The sequence below is a fragment of the Schistocerca americana genome, chromosome 9, assembly GCF_021461395.2.
Source record: "Schistocerca americana isolate TAMUIC-IGC-003095 chromosome 9, iqSchAmer2.1, whole genome shotgun sequence".
NCBI lineage: Eukaryota > Metazoa > Arthropoda > Insecta > Orthoptera > Acrididae > Schistocerca > Schistocerca americana.
The window spans coordinates 40,221,479-40,242,867 of NC_060127.1; the positions used below are offsets into that span (position 1 = coordinate 40,221,479).

Below are 21,389 nucleotides of genomic sequence, written 5' to 3' on the forward strand. Positions count from 1 at the left end.
CATGCATTGCTACTTGTCCACAAATATCTGCCAAAACATCAGACTCCCATTGTGCCTCATCCATCCTATTCTCTGGACCTGACCCTAGCAGAATATTTCCTTTCTGTTGGAATCCATAGGACTGCCTTGCGAAGCGACCAGTGGATATACAAATTGAAGACTACAGTGGTCAGTGATGAATACTCTGACTACTGCAGACTGATTTCGACTACAGAATAGGAGTCATCAGTGCGTACATCAGCCGGCCGGGGTGGCCGAGCGGTTCTAGGCGCTACAGTATGGAACCGTGAGGCCGCTACAGTCGCAGGTTCGAATCCAGCCTCGGGCATGGATGTGTTTGATGTCCTTAGGTTAGTTAGGTTTAAGTAGTTCTAAGTTCTAGGGGACTGATGACCTCAGGAGTTAAGTCCCATAGTGCTCAGAGCCATTTGAACCATTTTGCATACATCACACAATGTGGTCACATCAAACTTGGGCTTAAACACACATCTTTCAAATTACAATACATAGTCACACCTATAAACATAATGAGAAAATGAAGCAGCATATCTGACAGAATACAAACATGAACTTTGACATTCAGACATGTCCAAAAGAACAGATGTCACCTTCATTTAGTTTACAAAGCTGATCATCAAACTAAACTGAGTCAATAAATGTGAAGAGAAATGAAAACTAAACAGTACAGTGTTGTGTACATAATTTAATAACAGTTCAGCACAATCATTACACACAGGAAAGAATATATAACAAAGTAAGCAGGATCTATACCATCTACTATTATTGCATTACGATTAACAATTAATTTTTTTCTTTGTGTCATTTTTCACTTGCATCCAATTACTTACTTTCTGCATATACAGCATATGCCCAAATATTTTTCAGACCATACTCCATGCAAACTTATTATTCAGAGCACAAATTTTAAGATGCTGAGCACATCAGTGTATTTAGTTTATCAGGAAACCATATTAATTAAAAGCAACGAATAATTACTAAACCTACTATTGTGAATAAGAATAAATTTTGATCGGGTATTCAGAGATTTCGGACTTACAGCTATCGCCAGAAAGCAATGACTCCACACTGCACTGTAACATGTTTCAGTTTCATTAAATTAATTGACTTGAGAGATAAGTGCAATCAAAGTTTGAATACACCAAAAATTTCTGCTGCCTTTTATACCATTATGCCTTCTGGATTCCTAAGTCTGACACTACACTTTTGTTGCCCTATTTTTATGGACCAAATGACACCCTTCATTAATTAATTGAGCTGCTAATCAAGAATTTGTATAAATTTTGATTTTCAATATGGTAACAAAACAATTCTGTGTTTCTTTTTTGTGTTCCATTAACTCACCACGATTTGTAAACCAAGTCTATGTTGAAATAGATAACTGATTCAAATTAGTAAATTCTAATGTGGCAATTTTACAAAGAAATACACTGATTCCAAAAATATTCATGCGCAAGTCTTTATATCAGCCAGCCGACCCAAAAATCTTCAGCCTGTGTGAGCTACTGCCCAAGAAACAACAGCTATACAGTGGGTCTGTAGCTACTATTAATATAAATGATGCTTTGTCATTTGTAGTATCTTTATTAGTTTCTTTGAGTGAAACCGAGAATAACTTTCATTACATCCATGTCTGTGTCAACAACATGGACATTTATGTATTTTTGTCATATGCCTACAAATTTAAGTGTTAATGGAGTGTGTAAACTGCAACTATTGTGGTGATATTCTTTTGTCAGACTTCATATGTGAAAGTGCACTGTGATTACCTTGACACTGTCCTACTGTTTTGTAGGATTGTGACAGTGTATACCTAACAAACCTTCATGTGAGATTTGAGGCTGGCCATGATATTAATATTAGTGACAACGATTATAAACTGAGAGCAAACTTGCAATGGCAGGTAGACAACCTTTCAAAGATTAGATTGGTTGGTTTGGGGACTAAAGGGATCAAACTACGGGGTCATCAGTCCCCAAAGATTAGAATAGAAATTTTATGACACTTGTGAGACAGAGGCATGTGAACCAGATCGCTAAGTTACAAGCTGCCCTTCTCTTTTATCATCATCATCATCATACACTCTTGGCTACGTCATCCGTATCTTGCTCACATTGTTTTGGGGTGTTAAAATGATAACTGAAACTTTCCTGGCAGATTAAAACTGTGTGCCGGACCGAGACTCGAACTCGGGACCTTTGCCTTTCGCGGGCAAGTGTTCTACCGACTGAGCTACCCAAGCACGACTCACGCCCCGTCCTCACAGCTTTACTTCTGCCAGTACCTCGTCTCCTACCTTCCAAACTTAACAGAAGCTCTCCTGCGAACCTTGCAGAACTAGCACTCCTGAAAGAAAGGATATTGCGGAGACATGACTTAGCCACAGCCTGGGGGATGTTTCCAGAATGAGATTTTCACTCTGCAGCAGAGTGTGCGCTGATATGAAACTTTCCTGGCAGATTAAAACTGTGTGCCCGACCGAGACTCGAACTCGGGACTTTTGCCTTTCGCGGGCAAGTGCTCTACCGCAAAAGGCAAAGGTCCCGAGTTTGAGTCTCGGTCCGGCACACAGTTTTAATCTGCCAGGAAAGTTTCATATCAGCGCACACTCCGCTGCAGAGTCGAAATCTCATTCTGAAAATGACAACTGTCGAAAAGTCTGTAACTTCCAACTGTTCAGCAGAATTTAATCATTTAGTTATTTCCAGATTTTCTGCCTCTTCACAGACTGGCAACCTTGAGGTTAAATTATACAACGGGTTATCACCCTCCCTCATTGCCAAATCTTCATCTTCTGTGCTGGGCCTCCTTTCCTCTAAAATTTCTCTCCGCAACTTAGAAACTGTATCTGACTATCTCGCTCCAAGACTCACTGATCCAGTTAATCAAGTCTTTCACAGTCAGATTCCTACAATGCCTTCACTGTCATCAAAATTGCAAGACTGATTGCAGTAATAGCTGACGATACTTTTTCTTCGGGCATTCTAAACGCCCTGATACAGCGGCTGAATCAGACTGATAACATTTTGTATGAGAAACAAGGAGTGGATCCCGTCACACTGCAGTTCTACACTTGGATGTGAGAATGCATTATTCACTGTCAAAATAGCTTTGCATGACACTCCATTTTGGTTTTAAGAACTTTTTGCACTCTGGTACAAATGATTTCAAAAATCAACTCTTAAGGATTTCCTGATTCATCCAACCATTATTTTTATGTATGTAGACAACTGGAAGAGCTGACACGATTACATCCTTGAATGCTGTTGGCTTGGCAGACCTCCCAATCACAACCAGCTTTACTGTGTGATTTCTAGCTGCATTTGAAGCTGCCATAGCTGAGTAACTCTTTAATTAATTAATTAATTAATTTTTTTGCCCAGAAGCACTTTTTTCTTTATGAGAAGCAATTGTTCTTGTAACAACATTTTGAAATTTAAACCAGTTTTGTTGCTGTCGTAAATTTGTTTATTAGATAAATTTTCTTCAGTTATGATTTTTTTGAATTTTATTATAAAGTCCAAAACCGGAGAGTTTTTCTCGCAAACATCTAGCAGAAACACTCCACATCATATCTTGAACTTGTCAAGCCAGCCCACACCAGTGGCGAGACTGTCATCTCCCTCCTGTAGGTCTTTTTCCTGCAAGATTGGAACAGAAATCGGAGCCCCCTTTTTTCCTTTGTTGCATAAACCACATAAACACGGTCTCAGTCGTTTCTCAAAGTCCAACTTCTGTATAGATTTTTGGTTGACAGATTCATCAGAGCATTTCTTTGAAGAAAACTATTCCAATTTAAGTCAGTTTCTTCATCAGTCACAAATAGTAACTTCGTTGGCACTGTATTCGAGAGCAGGATTTTTTATTGTTTCTCTTTTGTCAAGATGTTTCAAAATGCCATTTTCAACAACAAGACTGCTAGTTTAAACAATCAAAAACTTGGACAAGTATGTGTGTGGTGCCATGGACACAGGCACAACAATGGGGACTGGGTGGTTTGACAAGTGTTGTGTTATGGGCAGGGCAGCAATTCTGCAACCTAATTGTTATGTTTTTCTTATGTGAATAAAAGCAGTTTATGTTTCGCGACACATGTTTTGCCTCAATTTATTGAAGTCTCTTCAGTGACCTGAAACAAATGCACTTTTATTCACATGCAACACAAAGGGAGTTACACTATGCTATTGACTATACTCCATGTTAATCACTACAATGAGCAAGTAATAAAAACTTTGAAGTTTGCCCATCCCATTATAATTCTGTCAGTGAATGCTGCCATGGTTGAAAGATCAGTTGAATGGAATTGACAGTGTATTTAAAAGAGGTAATAAGTTGAACATAAACAAAAACAGTTAAGTTGGACAATGCTGAGGGAATTAGATTAGGAAGTAAGCTGAAACTATATAAGATTTTGCTATTTGGGCAGCAAAGTAACACCCAATGGCAGAAGGATAGAGCAAGGAAAGCTTTTCTGTAAAAGAGAAATATCTTGCCATCAGAGGAGTCTTTTCTGGAAGTACTTGGAGTGTAGTCATATATGAAAGTGAAAAGTACAGACAAGTAAAGACCATAAGCTTTATTGAACAGCGAAGTTTGGAAACTCAGGGAGTTGAAGCACTACACAAGCACATGAAAGTTCGTCATTTGTTGTCCGAACTTTCAAACAATTTTTACAGTGTTTGCCTTCAGAAACGAATAGTAAAGCTGAATTGTTAAAGAATAAAATAATTGATATCATAAAATCATTTGTAAAAACATACAGGTCAGTCTGCAGAAATAATGCTTAGAATAGACAGTATTGAGAATAACTACACAGGTGAGAATAAACTTTCACTCTGCAGTGAAGCATGCACTTACTTATAACATCCTGGGAGATTAAAACAGTACGATGGGCTGCGGCTCAAAGCTGCAACCTCTGTCTTTCGCAGGAAAATGCTATACCAACAAGTTATTCGAGCATGACTCATGACCCGCCCCATAGTCAAACCTTTCCAGGTAACAGGTGTGAGTGCTGATACAATATAAATGAGGCTGATGCAAATTTGTTTATTTATTGAATACCTTCAGTTACCAGTAGCAATTTAAAAGTGGGGCCCATTTGACAGTACAGACATCTGCACAGATGACTTCTACTGCTACAATCATTCCTGCACATCTTTTCCATGAAGCTGCGTATGTGTTGCACCATTTTTGTCTTTCATTGGAGGGCAACAGTACATCTGTAGTAATCTTCTTATCCATTGACACTGAGTTGACAGAGTTTATAAAATGTGCCATAGCATAAATGACATGTTCAAAGTTGAAAAACAGTTGTCACCATAACAAATTGCTCCTTAGGAATGCAAGCAGTCTAGTTTCCTTTTAGTCAGTAAGCATATGGATACGAAACATATTGCGGCAAAAAAGGTGAAGCACGCAGAAAGAGAGGAGGAAATGAAAGTTCACGTGTTGAAAGAGCATGTGATGTTATTTCAATGATTACAATATCAAATGAAATTTCCAAATAACTTAGCCGTATAAGCACCCATTTGTAAGTATGAAGTCGCACCCCTTCTGGCCTGGATGCACCCGCTGATTTGGCTTGGAATGGTGTCATAAAGCCACTGTATCCCCTCCTGAGGCTAGCTGGCTCACAACTCTTGTAACTGGTCTTTGATATCCTGGACACTAGATATGGGACTCAGTAATGTCTAAGCTGGTCCCACCCACATTTCATAGGGGACAGATCTAGGAATCTTGGTTACCATGTGAGTACATCAAGGAAGGAAGGAAGGAAGGAAGATTAAGAGTTTACCAATCTGTCTACACTGAGGTAATTTGGAATACCAAAGTATGGGGAAGGGAACTGGACTGTGCTTTCAAAGAAAGCATCCCAGTATTTACTTTGGGTGATTTAGGGAAATAACGGAAAACCTAAGTCAGGATGGCCGCATGGGGATTTGAATCGTCATCCTGAATGTGAGTCCTGTGTGCTAGCCAGGCAGACAGTTCGGAGTGACACATGCCGGGTGTAGGTGTGTTATTGTACTGTTGAAAAATGACAGCACAATACTGTCGCATGAGAGGTAATGCGTGAAGATACAGGATATCTGTGAAATACTGTTCTGTCGTCAAGAGTTCTCTCACTCACTCACTACCAGTCCTGAGCTGTAGTTGTACCCAAAGGCTTCCCACAATGTGATGGTGCTAGGTGTAATACTGTCGTGACTCTTCAAAACATATGAAGAATGTGACCTCTCCCCTGGTCCCCCCATACTCGTCAACAGTGGTCATCCGAAGGAGTGCAGAACTGCAATTCATTGCTATTCGTCAGCTGTCCATGGTTTGTGGTCACACCACCGTTCCAAGCACAGCTATTTGTGTTGTGCTGTTCCTGGCAGCCTACACAGGGGATGGCAATTCCATTGTCCGGTTGCTGCTGGTCTTATACCAATAGTGTGGGATGATACAGTATGAGGTAGAGAGTTCATTTGTATGTAACACAGCTGTAGTGGAACTGTTTGTATCAGGCTTCTATATTTCCGTACAACCTGACATGTCTAATACCATTCTGTTAAATGACAAGACCAATAAATATTATTATCACCACCACTGCTACTACTATTACATCCAGGTAACAAATAAAACACACACAACAGTATATAAATATTTATTTATAAAAAAATCTGTAAATACAGAAGCAAACTGGCCTTTCAACACATGCAAAATTATTGCACAGAGCTCACAAATGTGCTCCGTGTAAGCTACATATGCTTCTGGTAAAACTTCACGGATAACAGAAATCACAATTAAAAAAAGAAAAGAAAAAGAAAACATCACAGATTGTCTTTATGGTAACAGTGTAGAGGCACAAATTTCACATCACAGTTTTGTACACTGGCTTAAAACTGGGTAGCACAGAGTTTCAATTACTCAGTATGTTCCTTAGTAAATACAAGTGAGACATTTGTACTATCCTGTGCCTCATAGTTTTGGTTTACACTTGTTTTTAACACGCATGGAATGGTCATCGAGATATGGTGAACTACCGAACTAGTGATTCTGGCCACATTATAAAGAAATAGCTTTTATTACTTAGGAACAAGATACCATCCACAGCACAAAATGCTATTTGGGGTAACTGACACAGACACACTTTCCAGTTGCAGAAAAAGCATCCACTCCTGTTCTTTTTCTGTCTGAATATAGGCTTAGCAGATGCCTGGACTGTCGGTGTGTGTGTGGAAGACTGCTATGTCGGGGTCTTCAGTATCGCAGGTAACGAGGACGTCACGGAACTTGTCCAGAAGCTGGAGCAGTGTGGATCGGCGCAGGTTCTCCTGGTACATGATCTCTTCCAGGTGGTGTTCTCCACGCAAATAGCCTGCCCTGTCAACAGAAAACAAAGTGTGATGTAATTCTGTTGATTTCTCTGCACTTTATGTCAATCAGAGATCAATTGCAAGCATTCCTACTAGGCCTAATCACTGCTCGGATCATATGCTCTTTGATCGTGATAGCCTAAACTTTTGTATACTGAAAGCTGGGTTTCATGTAACCTAACAGACACTTTTGTTTTCAAATTACCTACCTCAATTCGTATCAATCAGACCAAGGCAAGCAAAACAAAAAGTCTTCAATGTAAGCAGTGCTCAGTGTTTCTCAGTTCACTAGCAAAATATCCAGTCCATAAGAAATAAAATGAAACAGACTACTGATAGCTCACTTATTTGCATAACAGAGCAATGGCGTGGGGGATCTCAAATAACACATGTAGCACCAAAACTCATAACATGTACAGTAGTCAACTTACTTATTTTCAGATCACTTACATGAAAAAGTGGAACGCATTGGATGTCCCATTATTTCCAGTCAAAATGACTATAAAAGCACGTCACCTTAGAATGGACAATAAAGTTGTAGAACAAGGAAAAGGGGCTTAAAGATGTACAGTGATATTAAATAGTAGTTGCGATCAAACGACAAGACAGAGTGAAAAGCACAAAAAAAGCATACCAGAATAAAATCAGAATTGAAAAATGAATGGTAAAGAGATGCAAAATAAATAAAACAACTCATATTGGAACAGAACGGATGCACATTGGTAAGAAGCATCACAGGTAGCTGCTAGCAGAATACTGAGCATGTGCGCGAGTGACAAGTAAACAGTGGGCACGGCTTACCGAAAGAAAACTGTAAATAATTTTAATTTGGGGAGGTGTCCTGAAAATACAAATATAATGTTAAAAAGTATGGTAATTACTTGGTGGTCTAGGGGTAGTATCTCCGATTCATAGTCAAAATGTCTTCAGTCCCGTGTTTGAATCCTGCCAGTGCTCAAATTTTGATTAATAATCAGCAGTGGCAGCCAAAGGCTTCCGGCCTAAGAAGTCATCCTCATTCTGCCAACGGCCTTATCAAAGAGGGTGGGAGAGTGGACAGAGGTTCAGGGCACTCTCTTGTCCTAGCGGTAGGAAACTGCCCTAAAGGCGGAAGAATCAGCAATGATCAACGGCATGAGGATGCAGAAGGCAATGGAAACAACTGCAATAACGACATGTAACGTGTATCCACAGGACAGTGGCCTGTAACTGAAGAAGTGTCATCATGATCTCTCCATTGGCAAAAGATTACGGAATAATCCTCCATTCAAATCTCCAGGAGCGGACTGCCAACAGGGAGGTTACCATGAGGAAAAGATTGAATAAGCAACAGATGGATAATGTTCTACCAGTCAGGGCATGGAATGTCAGAAGCTTGAAAGTGGTAGGGAAACTAGAAAATCTGAAAAGGGAAATGCAAAGGCTCCACCTAGATATAACAGGGGTCAGTGAAGTTAAGTGGAAAGTAAACAAGGATTTCTGGTGAGATGAGTATGGAGTAATATCAATAGCAGCAGAAAATGGTATAAAAGGAGTGTTGTTGTGGTCTTCAGTCCTGAGACTGGTTTGATGCAGCTCTCCATGCTACCCTATCCTGTGCAAGCTTCTTCATCTCCCAATGGTTACTGCAACCTACATCCTTCTGAATCTGCTTAGTGTATTCATCTCTTGGTCTCCCTCTACGATTTTTGTTCTCAAGTACATCGCCCTTGTATAGACCCTCTATATACTCTTTCCACCTTTCTGCTTTCCCTTCTTTGCTTAGAACTGGGTTTCCATCTGAGCTCTTGATATTCATACAAGTGGTTCTCTTTTCTCCAAAGGTCTCTTTAATTTTCCTGTAGGCATTATCTATCTTACCCCTAGTGAGATAAGCCTCTACATCCTTACATTTGTGCTCTAGCCATCCCTGCTTAGCCATTTTGCACTTCCTGTCAATCTCATTTTTGAGACGTTTGTATTACTTTTTGCCTGCTTCATTTACTGCATTATTATATTTTCTCCTTTCATCAATTAAATTCAATATTTCTTCTGTTACCCAAGGATTTCTACTAGCCCTCATCTTTTTACCTACTTGGTCCTCTGCTGCCTTCACTACTTCATCTCTCAAAGCTACCCATTCTTCTTCTACTGTATTTCTTTCCCCCATTCCTGTCAATTGTTCCCTTATGCTCTCCCTGAAACTCTCTACAACCTCTGGTTTAGTCAGTTTATCCAGGTCCCATCTCCTTAAATTCCCACCTTTTTGCAGTTTCTTCAGTTTTCATTTACAGTTCATAACCAATAGATTGTGGTCAGAATCCACATCTGCCCCTGGAAATGTCTTACAATTTAAAACCTGGTTCCTAAATCTCTGTCTTACCATTATATAATCTATCTGATACCTTCTTGTATCTCCAGGATTCTTCCATGTATACATGGATTCTTGAACCAAGTGTTAGCTATGATTAAGTTATGCTCTGTGCAAAATTCTACCAGATGGCTTCGTCTTTCATTTCTTACCCCCAATCCATATTCACCTACTATGTTTCCTTCTCTCCCTTTTCCTACTCTCAAAATCCAGTCACCAATGACTATTAAATTTTCGCCTCCCTTCACTACCTGAATAATTTCTTTAATCTCATCATACATTTCTTCAATTTCTTCGTCATCTGCAGAGCTAGTTGGCATATAAACTTGTACTACTGTAGTAGGCATGGGCTTCGTGTCTATCTTGGCCACAATAATGCGTTCAGTATGCCGTTTGTAGTAGCTTACCCGCACTCCTATTTTTTTATTCATTATTAAACCTACTCCTGCATTACACCTATTTGATTTTGTATTTATAACCCTGTATTCATCTGACCAAAAGTCTTGTTCCTCCTGCTACCGGACTTCACTAATTCCCGCTATATCTAACTTTAACCTATCCATTTCCCTTTTTAAATTTTCTAACCTACCTGCCCGATTAAGGGATCTGAAATTCCACGCTCTGATCCGTAGAACTCCAGTTTTCTTTCTCCTGATAATGACGTCCTCTTGAGTAGTTTCCGCCCGGAGATCTGAATGGGGGATTATTTTACCTCCGGAATATTTTACCCAAGAGGACGCCATCATCATTTAACCATACAGTAAAGCTGCATGCCCTCGGGAAAAATTACGGCTGTAGTTTCCCCTTGCTTTCAGCCGTTCGCAGTACCAGCACAGCAAGGCGATCAGTCAATCATCCAGACTGTTGCCCCTACAACTACTGAAAAGGCTGCTGTCCCTTTTCAGGAACCACATGTTTGTCTGGCCTCTCAGCAGATACCCCTCCATTATGGTTGCACCTACGGTACGGCCATCCGTATCGCTGAGGCACGCAAGCCTCCCCACCAACGGCAAGGTCCATGGTTCATGGGAATAGGATTTGTTATTAATAGGAAGGTAGTGCAGAGAGTGTGTTACTGTGAACAGTTCAGTGACAGGGCTGTTCTTATCGGAATCAACAGGAAACCAACACAGACGACAATAGTTCAGGTATACATGCCGAAGTAGCAAGCTGAAGATGATAAGCTAGAGAAAGTGTATGAGGATATTAAAAGGGTAATACAGTAGTTAAGGGGGATGAAAATCTAATAGTCGTGGGAGACTGGAATGGAATTGTAGGTGAAGGAGTAGAAGAAAAGGTTACAGGAGAATATGGGCTTGGGACAAGGAATGAGAGAGGAGAAAGGCTAATTGAGTTCTGTAACACATTTCAGCTAGTAATAGCAAATACCCTGTCCAAGAATCACAAGAGGAGGTGGTATACTTGGAAAAGTCCATGTGATATGGAAGTTTTCAGATTACATCATGGTCAGACAGAGTACCTAGGAGCAGATATAGACTTAGATCATAATATAGTAGTGATGAAGAGTAGGCTTAAGTTGAAGACATCAGTCAGAAAGAATCAATACGCAAAGAAGGGGGATACGGAAGTACTACAGAATGACATGATACAGTTGAAGTTCTCTAAGGCTATATAGATACAGCAATAAGGAATAGCTCAGTAGGCAGTACAGTTGAAGAGGAATGAACATCTCCAAAAAGGGCCATCACAGAAGTTGGGAAGGAAAACACAGATACAAAGAAGGTAACTGTGAAGAAACCATGGGTAACAGAAGAACTACTTCAGTTGATTGATGAAAGGAGGGAGTACAAAAAGGTTCCGGGAAACTCACTGAGGAATAAGGTAAATAGGAAGTACAGGGAAGCTAAGATGAAATGGCTGCAGGAAAAATGTGAAGACATCGAAAAAGAAATGATTGTCAGAAGGACAGATTCAGCTTACAGGAAAGTCAAAACAACCTTCAGTAACATTAAAAGCAAGGGCAGTAACATTGCAACGGGAATTCCACTGTTAAATGCAGAGGAGAGAGCGGATAGTTGGTAAGAATACACTGAAAAGCCTCTATGAGGGGAAAGATTTGTCTGATGTGATAGAAGAAGAAACAGGAGTCGATTTAGAAGAGATAGGGGATCCAGTATTAGAATCAGAATTTAAGACAGTTCTGGAGGACTTAAGAACAAATAAGGCAGAAGGGACAGATAACATTCCCCCCAGAATTTCTAATATCATTGGGGGAAGTGGCAACAAAACAACTATTCACGTTGGTGTGTACAATGTATGAGTCTGGTGACATACCATCTGACTTTCGGAAAAGCATCATCCACACAGTTCCGAAGCAGTCAAGAGCTGACAAGTGCGAGAATTATCGCACAATCAGCTTAACAGCTCATGCATCCAAGTTGCTTACAAGAATAATATACAGAAGAATGGAAAAGAAAATTGAGGATGCGCTAGGTGACGATCAGTTTGGCTTTAGGAAAAGTAGAGGCATGAGAGAGGCAATTCTGATGTTGAAGTTAATAATGGAAGCAAGACTGAAGAAAAATTAAGACACGTTAATAGGATTTGTCGACCTGGAAAATATGTTCGACAATGGAAATGGTGCAAGATGTTCAAAATTCTGAAAAAAGTAGGGGTAAGCTATAGGGAGAGAGGGGCCATATACAATATCTATAACAGCCAAGAGGCAATAATAAGAGTGGACAACCAAGAACGAAGTGCACGTATTAAAAAGGGTGTAAGACAGGGATGTAGGCTTTCACCCCTATTGTTCAATTCGTACATTGAGGAAGGAATGATGGAAATAAAAGAAGGGCTCAGGAGTGGAATTAAAATTCAAGATGAAAGAATAGCAATGATACGATTCACTGACTACATTTCTAGCCTGAGTGAAAGTGAAGAATAATTACATTATCTGCTGAATGGAATGAAGTCTAATGAGTGCACAGTATGGATTGAGAGTAAATCGAAGAAAGATGAAGGTGATGAGAAGTAGTAGAAATGAGAACACCGAGAAACTTAACATCAGGATTGAGTGTCACAAAGAAGTTGAAGCTACGGAATTCTGCTACCTAGGCAGTAAAACAACCAATGACGGATGGAGCAAGGAGGACATCACAAGCAGGCTAGCGATGGCAAAAAAGGCATTCCTGGCCAAGATAAGTCTACTGATATCAAATATTGGCCTTAATCTGAGGAAGAAATTTCTGAGAGTGTACTTTTTTTTTTTTTTTTTTTTTGTGGTTTTAGGGCGCACAACTTCAATGGTCATTAGCGCCCTGACTACTCTAAGAATGCACCGCGAGGCACAAGTTGACCACAACAACTAAAAGGGAAAACACGATAAAAGACAGACTGACAGGCATAGGATTAAAAAACAGCATCATCAAATGTCCTTAGCGAGGTTTGTCAGATTGATAAAACGAAGAACACGAGCAGCTGCTCGTGGGTCATCCGCTAAAATGGCATCGAAAGTATTTGGCAGGTTAAGATCGAGGCGCAGTGTGTTAAGATCTGGACAGGACATTAAAATGTGTCTAACCGTCAGCAAGTGCCCACATGGGCAGAACGGCGCCGGCGCAGCCGTCAGCAGATGGCGATGGCTGAACCGGCAGTGTCCAATTCTTAACCGGGCTAAAACGACCTCCTCCCGCCGAGAAGGGCGTGAGGAGGACGTCCAAGCCACGGGAAGAGGTTTTAAGGCCCGAACCTTGTTGTCGGTAAGTGCAGCCCAATCGGCATGCCACAGAGATAAGATGCGCCGACAAATCACCCTGCTAAAATCGGACGAAGGGACGCAACAAGAAGCTGTCCGAGGCTGGAGGACCGCAGCCTTGGCCGCGGCATCTGCAGCTTCGTTCCCAGGGATACCGACATGGCCAGGAACCCACATAAAGCTAACTGGAGAACCGACGTCCACCAGCTGCTGAAGAGAGCGTTGGATCCGGTGTACGAAGGGGTGAACCGGGTACGGATCACTGAGGCTCTGGATGGCGCTCAGGGAATCTGAGCAGATGACATAAGCAGAATGTCAGTGGCGGCAGATGTAAAGAACAGCCTGGTAGAGGGCAAAGAGCTCAGCTGTGAAGACCGAACAATGGCCATGGAGCCGGTATTTGAAACTTTGTGCCTCGACAATAAAGGAACACCCGACCCCGTCATTGGTCTTAGAGCCATCTGTATAAATGAAAGTCATGTCGATGAACTTCGAACGAAGTTCCAAAAAACGGGAGTGGTAGACCGAACCGGGGGTGACCTCTTTTGGGAGCGAGCTGAGGTCAAGGTGAACGCGGACCTGAGCCTGGAGCCAAGGTGGCGTGCGGCTCTCGCCCACTCGAAAGGTTGCAGGGAGTGAAAAATTAAGGTGTTGAAGGAGGCGACGAAAGCGAACTCCAGGGGGTAGCAGGGCAGAGACATACAACCCGTATTGACGGTCAAGAGAGTCGTCAAAAAAGGAACGATAAGACGGATGGTCGGGCATTGACAGTAGCCGACAGGCATACCGACAAAGCAGTATATCGCGCCGGTAGGTGAGTGGCAATTCGCCAGCGTCAGCATGAAGACTCTCTACGGGACTGGTATAAAATGCTCCGATCGCACGTCGTAAACCCCGATGTTGTATGGAGTTGAGGCGGCGTAAGATGGATGGCCGTGCAGAGGAGTATACGAAGCTCCCATAATCCAGCTTGAAGCGGACGATCGACCGATATAGACGAAGTAGGACGGTTCGATCCGCTCCCCACGACAGACCACTGAGAACACGGAGGACATTTAAAGAACGGGTACAACGGGCGGCCAAATATGACACATGTGGAGACCAGCTAAGTTTCCTGTCAAACGTAAGGCCTAAAAATTTGGTTGTCTCCACGATTGGGAGAGCAACGGGACCGAGCCGTAAGGACGGTGGGAGAAACTCTTTGTAGCGCCAGAAGTTAATACAGACCGTCTTCTCGGCAGAAAAACGGAAGCCATTGGCGACACTCCAGGAGTAAAGACGGTCAAGAGAACGCTGAAGACAGCGCTCCAGGACACGTGTACACTGCGCGCTGCAATAGATGGTAAAATCGTCCACGAAAAGGGAGCCTGATACATCAGCTGGGAGGCAATCCATTATTGGATTGATCGCGGTGGCGAAGAGAGCGACGCTCAAAACTGAGCCCTGTGGCACCCCATTCTCCTGGCGAAAGGTGTCGGACAGGACAGAACCCACACGTACCCTGAACTGTCGATCCATTAAAAAGGAACGAATAAAAAGAGGGAGGCGACCGCGAAGGCCCCATGTATGCATGGTGCGGAGAATGCCCGCCTTCCAACAGGTGTCGTAAGCCTTCTCCAAATCAAAGAACACAGCCGCGGTCGGGCGCTTCCGCAAGAAGTTATTCATAATGAAGGTCGACAAGGTAACCAGATGGTCAACAGCAGAGCGGCGCCTACGAAATCCACATTGTACATTGGTAAGTAGGCGTCGAGACTCGAGCAGCCAAACCAATCGAGAGTTAACCATTCGCTCCATCACTTTACAGACACAGCTGGTAAGCGAGATAGGTCGATAACTGGAAGGCAAGTGCTTGTCCTTCCCCGGCTTAGGAATCGGGACAACAATAGACTCGCGCCAGCATGCGGGAACATGTCCCTCAATCCAGATGCGATTGTATGTACGAAGAAGAAAACCTTTACCCGCAGGAGAAAGGTTCTTCAGCATCTGAATATGAATAGAATCTGGCCCTGGAGCAGAGGACCGTGATCGGCCAAGTGCGTTTTCGAGTTCCCGCATGGTGAATGGGGCATTATAACTTTCACAATTCGAGGAGCGGAAGTTAGGTGGCCTAGCCTCCTCTGCCTGTTTGCGGGGGAGGAAGGCAGGGTGGTAATGAGCGGAGCTCGAAACCTCTGCGAAAAAGCGGCCGAAGGCATTGGAGACAGCCTCAGGGGCCACAAGGACGTCATTCGCGACCTTCAAGCCAGAAACTGGTGAGCGGACCTTAGTGCCAGATAGCCAGCGCAGGCTACCCCAGACAACAGAAGAAGGAGTAAAACTGTTGAAGGTGCTTGTGAAAGCAGCCCAGCTGGCTTTCTTGCTTTCTTTGATAATACGACGACACTGAGCACGTAATCGTTTATAATTGATACAATTCGCCACTGTAGGGTGGCGTTTAAATGTGCGTAAAGCACGTCGACGAGCACGTAAAGCGTCTCTACATGCTGCGGTCCACCAGGGGACCGGTACGCGACGTGGAGAAGGAGGGTGAGGGATGGAATATTCAGCAGCAACGAGAATGACTTCCGTGAGGTGTGCGACCTGACGATCACAGCTTGTAAAGGTTTGACCCTGAAAGGTCGCCCTGGAAGAGAAGAGCCCCCAGTCTGCCTTGGAGATGGTCCAATTAGAGAAGCACGGAGAGGGGGTATGCTGCAGGAGATGGATAACACACGGGAAGTGGTCGCTCGAATATGTATCAGAAAGTGCATACCACTCAAACCGGCGTGCAAGTTGGGGAGTACATATAGAGAGGTCTAAATGGGAATAGGTGTGAGATGTGTCCGAAAGAAAAGTAGGGGCGCCACTATTGAGGCAGACAAGATCGAGCTGGTTGAAAAGGTCTGCTAACAAGGAGCCCCTCGGGCAGGATGCTGGAGAGCCCCAAAGGGGATGGTGGGCATTGAAGTCTCCAGTTAACAAAAATGGTGCAGGTAGCTGAGCAATAAGTTGCATCACGTCTGCCCTGGTAACGGCAGATGACGATGGAGTGTAAACGGTACAAAAGGAAAACGTAAAAGTGGGGAGAGTAATGCGGATGGCAACTGCCTGCAGGCCGGTGTGCAACGTGATGGGATCGTAGTAAATATCATCCCGGACCAGCAACATAACCCCTCCATGAGCTGGGATACCTACCACAGGGGGTAGGTCAAAACGCACAGAGGTGTAGTGTGCCAAGGCAATTTGATCGCATGGGCGTAGCTTCGTTTCCTGGAGGGCTACGACAAGTGGACGGTGCAAGCGGAGCAGCAACTTCAAGTCCTCTCGGTTGGAGCGAATGCTGCGAATATTCCAGTGAATAAGTGCCATCGTAAGAAAAGGAAGATGAGAGAAGTGGTCACCTCGACGGCCGCTTAGGGCCTGGCTTCGAGCGAGCACTGCCGCCGCTATCAGTAGGCGGACAGTCATCGTCCATTGGGTCTATAGGGTCATCGGCCATCTCGGGAGGATGGCCGGGAGGGGGAGCTTCCTCCGCCAGTGAACGGCCAGATGTACGGCGACCAGCGGTGCGGCCAGGCGAAACGGATGACGGCCTGGGGCGGCAACCGCTGGGTGGCGCAGGAGAAGAAAAGCGCCGTGGCGGAGAAGGAGAACTGTGCTTCCTATGCGCCTTTTTGGAAGGACGTGTAGTGGAAGTACCGGTCGAAGGCTGGGAGGTCGAGGTACGGAGGAAGTCTGCACGGGATGGTTCCTTCTTGAAGGCCCGTGCATCTGACGTCGATGTCTTCGTCTTAGCAGAAGCTGAGGAAGGTGCTCGTGTCTGTGGGGTGATGGGAGGAAGAGGAGACGTCGACCGCGCGATCTTAGCACTGGCCGAACGGACGACCGTGGTGCTGAAGGTCAGATCGCATGTCTGGGTTGCTACCTCCCGGGTAGTCCGAGGAGAGGCGAGGACAGTACTGTATTTCCCCGCTGGGAGCAGCGTGGGCTTCCTACTAGCCAATAGCTTGCGAGCAGCCGAGGTGGACACTTTCTCTTTGACCCAAATTTCCTGGATACAGCGTTCTTCCTTATAGACAGGACAGTCGCGGGAGGATGCGGCATGGTCACCCTGACAGTTCACACAACGAGGAGACGGAGGTGGACAGTCACCCTCATGGGCATCCCTGCCACAAGTGACACATTTAGCCGCATTGGAACAAGACTGTCGAGTGTGATTGAAACGCTGACACTGGTAGCAGCGCGTGGGTGTCGGGACATAAGGGCGAACAGAAATAACCTCGTAGCCCGCCTTGATGCGCGATGGCAGCTTAACACTATCGAAGGTCAAGAAAATTGTCCGGGTCGGTACAAGGTTATTGTTGACCTTTTTCATGACCCTATGGACAGCCGTCACGCCCTGCTCAGCGAGGAATGATTGAAGCTCCTCGTCAGTCAATCCGTCGAGGGAGCTAGTATAGACTACACCACGAGACGAATTCAAAGTTCGGTGGGCTTCCACCCGGACAGGGAACGTGTACAGGAGGGTGGCCCGAAGCAGTTTTTGTGCCTGAAAGGCACTCTCAGTTTCTAGTAATAAGGTGCCGTTACGCAACCTGGTACAAGATTTGACAGATCCGGCTATGGCATCTACGCCCTTCTGAATAACGAAAGGGTTGACAGAGGAAAAATCCTTTCCGTCCTCAGATCGAGAAACTACGAGGAACTGTGGGGCAGGCGGTAGTACTTTTGTCACTGTTGGCTGGTCACGTTTCCGTTTTTGGGTCGAAGTCGAAAGAGATGGATTAGAATCCATTGCGGAGGAATCCCCCATGATTGCCAGCGTCTCCGATGGCGCGCTCCTTCCTTGTGGGGACCCTCTCAGAGGGCACTCCCGCCTTAGGTGAATGTTTACACCTCAGGTCACACCTCCCGAGAAACAGACGGAGGGACCAATCGGCATGGTCAGAAGGTATTAGCTCAGGCAATCACCCCTCCCCGGGCCTGGCCTTTACCAGGGGGTACGCGCGTGCCTTACATGTCTACCCAGGGCGGGGACTTACGCGTTACCCCGTCACCGGCTACGCGTGCGAACGCGTGGGTCGGCCTTCAGGCACGCACAGGGAGGAAGGAAGAAGAGGAAAAAGAAGAGAGAGAGGGAGAAAGAGGACAGACTGTCTCAAACGCCGAGGCGGAGACCAGAGAAGGCAAGGAGAAGAAGGCAATGAGAAGGCAAGGAGAAGAAGGCAATGAGAAGGCAAGGAGAAAAAGGCAATGAGAAGGCAAGGAGAAAAAGGCAATGAGAAGGCAAGGAGAAGTCGAGGGAAAGAGTAAGGAAGACAGTGAGGTGGAGAAGAGCAAGGAAAGGAACCAACAAAAGGAAGGAAGAAACGAGAAGTGAAAAACCAAAAAGACCACAATTATAGGTCGTGGAACCGTCCGTCTCCGGACGCAGGCGCTAACTACCCCCGTGAGGGGGATGGACTCCTTTTAGTCGCCTCTTACGACAGGCAGGAATACCTCGGGCCTATTCTAATCCCCGGACCCGCAGGGGGGTGAGAGTGTACGTGTGGAGTACAGCATTGTATGGTAGTGAAACATGGACTGTAGAAAAACCGGAACAGAAGAGAATCGAAGCTTTGAGATGTGGTGCTGCAGGTGAATGTTGAAAATTATGTGGACTGATAAGGTAAGGAATGAGAAGGTTCTATCCAGAATCGGAGAGGAAAGGAATATGAGGAAAACACTGTTAAGGAGAAGGGACAGGATGATAGGACATCTGTTACAACACGAGGGAATGACTTCCATGGTAATAGAGGGATATGTAGAGGGCAAAAACTGTAGAGGAAGACAGACATTGGAATACATCCAGCGAGGATGAAGAGGTTGGCTCAGGAGAGGAATTCATGGTGGGTCACGTCTAACCAGTAAGAAGACTGATGACAACCAATAAACAAATTACTATTGAAGTATGACAAGGATCTCTTCACTTAGTTTCGCTATTTAGTATACATTGCAAATGACAATTCCTATTTTGCAAAATCTGAATCTCTTACAATTATTTGAAGTATGGTGGCAACTGCCAGTGACAGTTCTGAGCAACATGCATCAGATCCATTCCATTAAGTCTTGTTTTATTTGTTTTGGATCTCTTTACCATTCTTTGATCCATTCTAATTTTCGTCTATCTCACTTTTCTGGCACTTATGACTACTAACGTCTTTTGAGTGCAGCTACTATTAATATCTCTGTACATCTTTAAGACATTTTTCCTTGTTTTACAACTTTATTGTCCTTTCAGAGCTGACCTGCTTTTATGGTCATCTTCTTCATTCCACCTGTTTTAAATTATGACTTTCATCACTATTTCATGTAAAATATGTGAAAATAAGTAAGCTGACTACTATATTTAAAGTAGCTTTTGTCAGTTAGACATCTTGTATCACATTATAATTTTCTCCCCCTAGATTCTTGCCATTTCAAAAAAAAAAATAAATAAATAAATAAATAAATAAATAAATAAATAAAAATGTTAAGTAGTAATTCCTATATACCTCATGTACTACTATCAATCGTGTTGTTGTTGTTGTGGTCTTCAGTCCTGAGACTGGTTTGATGCAGCTCTCCATGCTCATACAGTAAAGCTGCATGGCCTCGGGAAAAAGTACGGCTGTAGTTTCCCCTTGCTTTCAACCGTTCACACTACCAGCACAGCAAGGCCGTTTTGGTTAGTGTTACAAAGGCCAGATCAGTCAATCATCCAGACTGTTGCCCCTGCAACTACTGAAAAGGCTGCTGCCCCTCTTCAGGAACCAAACGTTTGTCTGACCTCTCAACAGATACCCCTCCGTTGTGGATGCACCTACGGTAAGGCTATCTATCGCTGAGGCACGCAAGCCTCCCCACCAACGGCAAGGTCCATGGTCCATGGGAGGGGGGATATTAATCAGTCCATGGTTCATGGAAGGGTGGGGGGGGGGGGGGGAGATATCAATCAAACAATGGAAAATCCAGGATGAAATGTAACAATATTATGAAAGGAAAAGAAAAGTTGCTACTCACGATATAACGGAGATGCTGAGTCACAGATAGGCACAACAAAAGGACTGTCACAAATAAGCTTTTGGCCAGCAAGACCTCCGTCAAAACACACACACACACACACAGTGACAATTTTTTTGTTGTTCCTATCTGCGACTCAGCATCTCCGCTATACGGTGAGTAGCAACTTTCCCTTTCATAATATCATGTACCACTCTTCTTTATTTAGATGTATCTGAAGACATTACGAGGGTCCCAGCAGAAGTCATGGCAACTATTTTTTGTCACGAAAGTGGCAACATATTAAAAAATTCTGGAATATGCAAATGGAAGGTTAGTTCTTACGTAATCATTACACTTAGGGAGATTGATGAACACACACTGCCATAAAGATACAGCACGAGAAAAATGATGAAAAAAAGTTTGTCGGTGCAAATGTGTCAGTTGCAAAAGTACACAACAGTAGATTACAAAGTACACTCATTCCATGGCGTCAGGAGTCTCCCCAAGAAGCCACAGTAACATGACAATGGCCGTCCTTTCGAGGAGAAAAAGCCCTTGTGTGGAATACACTTTGGAACACATGAAGATGTTACCACAGCAGTGATGCACGAGATGCGACAATTCGCTCATCTTCCACGGTGTTGACAGTGTGTGACGGATTCGTTGGGAGACCATTTTGAGGGACTCTAAGATGTCACAAGCCTGTGATCCTGCCCTGTACTATTGTATACTGTTGCAATTGAGAGTAAAACACATTTGAAATTACAAAATTTGTTTCATATTTTTCCTTTTCCTATATCTTTATGGCAGTGTGTGTTCATCAGCTTCCCTACAAGTAATGTTTACATATGAACTAACCTTTTATTCGTATATTTCAGAATTTTTTAATTCGTTACCATTTTTGAGGCAAAAAATAATTGTCATAACTTCTGCAATGCCC

The 21,389-nt window shown here is 43.7% G+C and overlaps 1 protein-coding gene across 2 annotated transcripts in view; it reads right to left on the reverse strand.

Moving 5' to 3' along the window:
• Positions 1 to 6,652: 6,652 nt before the first annotated feature.
• The window catches only part of LOC124550963 (GATOR complex protein NPRL3), a 109,682-nt gene continuing 94,945 nt past the window's right edge, over positions 6,653 to 21,389 (reverse strand). For both annotated transcript variants that reach the window (XM_047125779.1, XM_047125778.1), the window contains exon 7: positions 6,653 to 7,386. In XM_047125779.1, coding sequence (XP_046981735.1) covers positions 7,209 to 7,386 — 178 coding nt within the window. In that variant the 3' untranslated portion in view covers positions 6,653 to 7,208. The remainder of the gene's footprint in view (positions 7,387 to 21,389) is intronic.